The sequence below is a fragment of the Octodon degus genome, unplaced genomic scaffold, assembly GCF_000260255.1.
Source record: "Octodon degus isolate 3935 unplaced genomic scaffold, OctDeg1.0 scaffold00018, whole genome shotgun sequence".
In the NCBI taxonomy this organism is placed as follows: Eukaryota; Metazoa; Chordata; class Mammalia; order Rodentia; family Octodontidae; genus Octodon; species Octodon degus.
Window position 1 is genome coordinate 16041233 of NW_004524594.1, and position 1441 is coordinate 16042673.

At 50.9% G+C, this 1441-nt stretch overlaps 1 protein-coding gene across 1 annotated transcript in view; it reads right to left on the bottom strand.

Moving 5' to 3' along the window:
* Positions 1 to 1441, bottom strand: part of LOC101580164 (keratin-associated protein 5-4-like) — a 94115-nt gene that overhangs the window by 5271 nt on the left and 87403 nt on the right. The window contains exon 4 of the mRNA XM_023710587.1: positions 1245 to 1439. Within this exon, the coding sequence (XP_023566355.1) occupies positions 1245 to 1439 (195 nt within the window). The remainder of the gene's footprint in view (positions 1 to 1244; positions 1440 to 1441) is intronic.

Consider the following 1441-nt stretch of genomic DNA (forward strand, 5'->3'; position numbering starts at 1 on the left):
AGGGGGCTGGGGAGATGGCTCAGTGGAATAAGTGCTTCCCTGGCAAGTGCAAGGGCCTGAGTTCAATCCCCGGTTCCGCAAAAAAAGAAAAAAGAATTTTCAAGGACTATAGGACCAATTTTAGGGTGCCAGGGAGAATGCAGAAGGACATCACCCAAGGTCTTGAGGTTAAGAACCAGCCATGGTTTCTCTGTTACCTGAAAATCTCTCATGTGTTATGTGGATGAAGTGAAAGATTGTTAATAGAGTCATGGAGTAGATCACTCTGCTATAGGCCAGTGGGCTGAGAGAGGGTATGGGAGAAGGGTCTAGCTGTATAGCCACCCCTAAATTGGGGTATGAGGGTGACATCTCTGTTCCCAGTCCCACCACATCCATGTAGACTGACAAGATTCCTCCTGGGACAGGGTGGAGGAGAGGAACCTCAGTGAGAAGAGTTTGGTGCCTTAGAAATGTGTTTGTCCACTGAGGGAAAAGGCCTTTGTAAAATTTAACCGAAAATCAGAGCAGGTCAGTTGCAAGGACAGCCCAAGGGGAGATGGCACAGTGGGACAAGAAGAGCGGACAGCCTGAAACACCAGGAGCTTTCCCAGCGTTTGGGTTTGTATTGGCCTTGCCCCAGGCACACTCTTGTCCCCCCTGGGTCAAAGGTGACAGCACAAGGGCAGAGAGGAATCCCAAAAGAGGCAATGGTGGATCTGAAGGGAGGGGTGACATGGAAGCAACCTGCCACCCACCTGCAACAGAAGCCACCTGAGGACCAACTAACTACAGCCACAGGAAGCCAAGAACCATGGCAGTGATAGTGAACAGCAAAGAAATGAACAAGTCGCAAGCTTCAGTTTGGGGCCATATGGTTTTATTGGTTTATTCAATACATTTATTCAATTTAATGTAAAATAATATGTGACCACAGAAAGTTCCAATGAATCTTTACCCACCTCATTCCAAGTGGGGCACCAAAGAGAGGCTCCTTCTAGACCACAAGACATCACAGAAAATGTTGAGGAGCTCAGGCTGCTGAGTGGGACAGCAGTGGTCTAGGCCTGGGCGAGGGAAGGTTGAGCCAGAGAGTGAGTTGGAGGAGAATTTGTTAGGAGATGTTCAGTGTGTGAGTGGATGGCCTCTTCTTAGAAGTGGTAGTCATAGCTGGCTTCATCCTATGGGGAGGGTGAGCCTTGAACTGTGGCTGGCTCAGCAGATCTCTTCAGAGTTGAGAGCCTCAGATTTTACACTGGCAGCACACAGGGACACAGCAGCTAGACTGGGAACAGCAGGGCTTGCAGCAGCTGGACTGGCAGCAGCAGGGCTTGCAACAGCTGGACTGGCAGCAGCAGGGCTTGCAGCAGCTGGACTGACAACAGCAGGGCTTGCAGCAGCTGGACTGGCAGCAGCAGGGCTTGCAGCAGCTGGACTGACAACAGCAGGGCTTGCAGCAGCT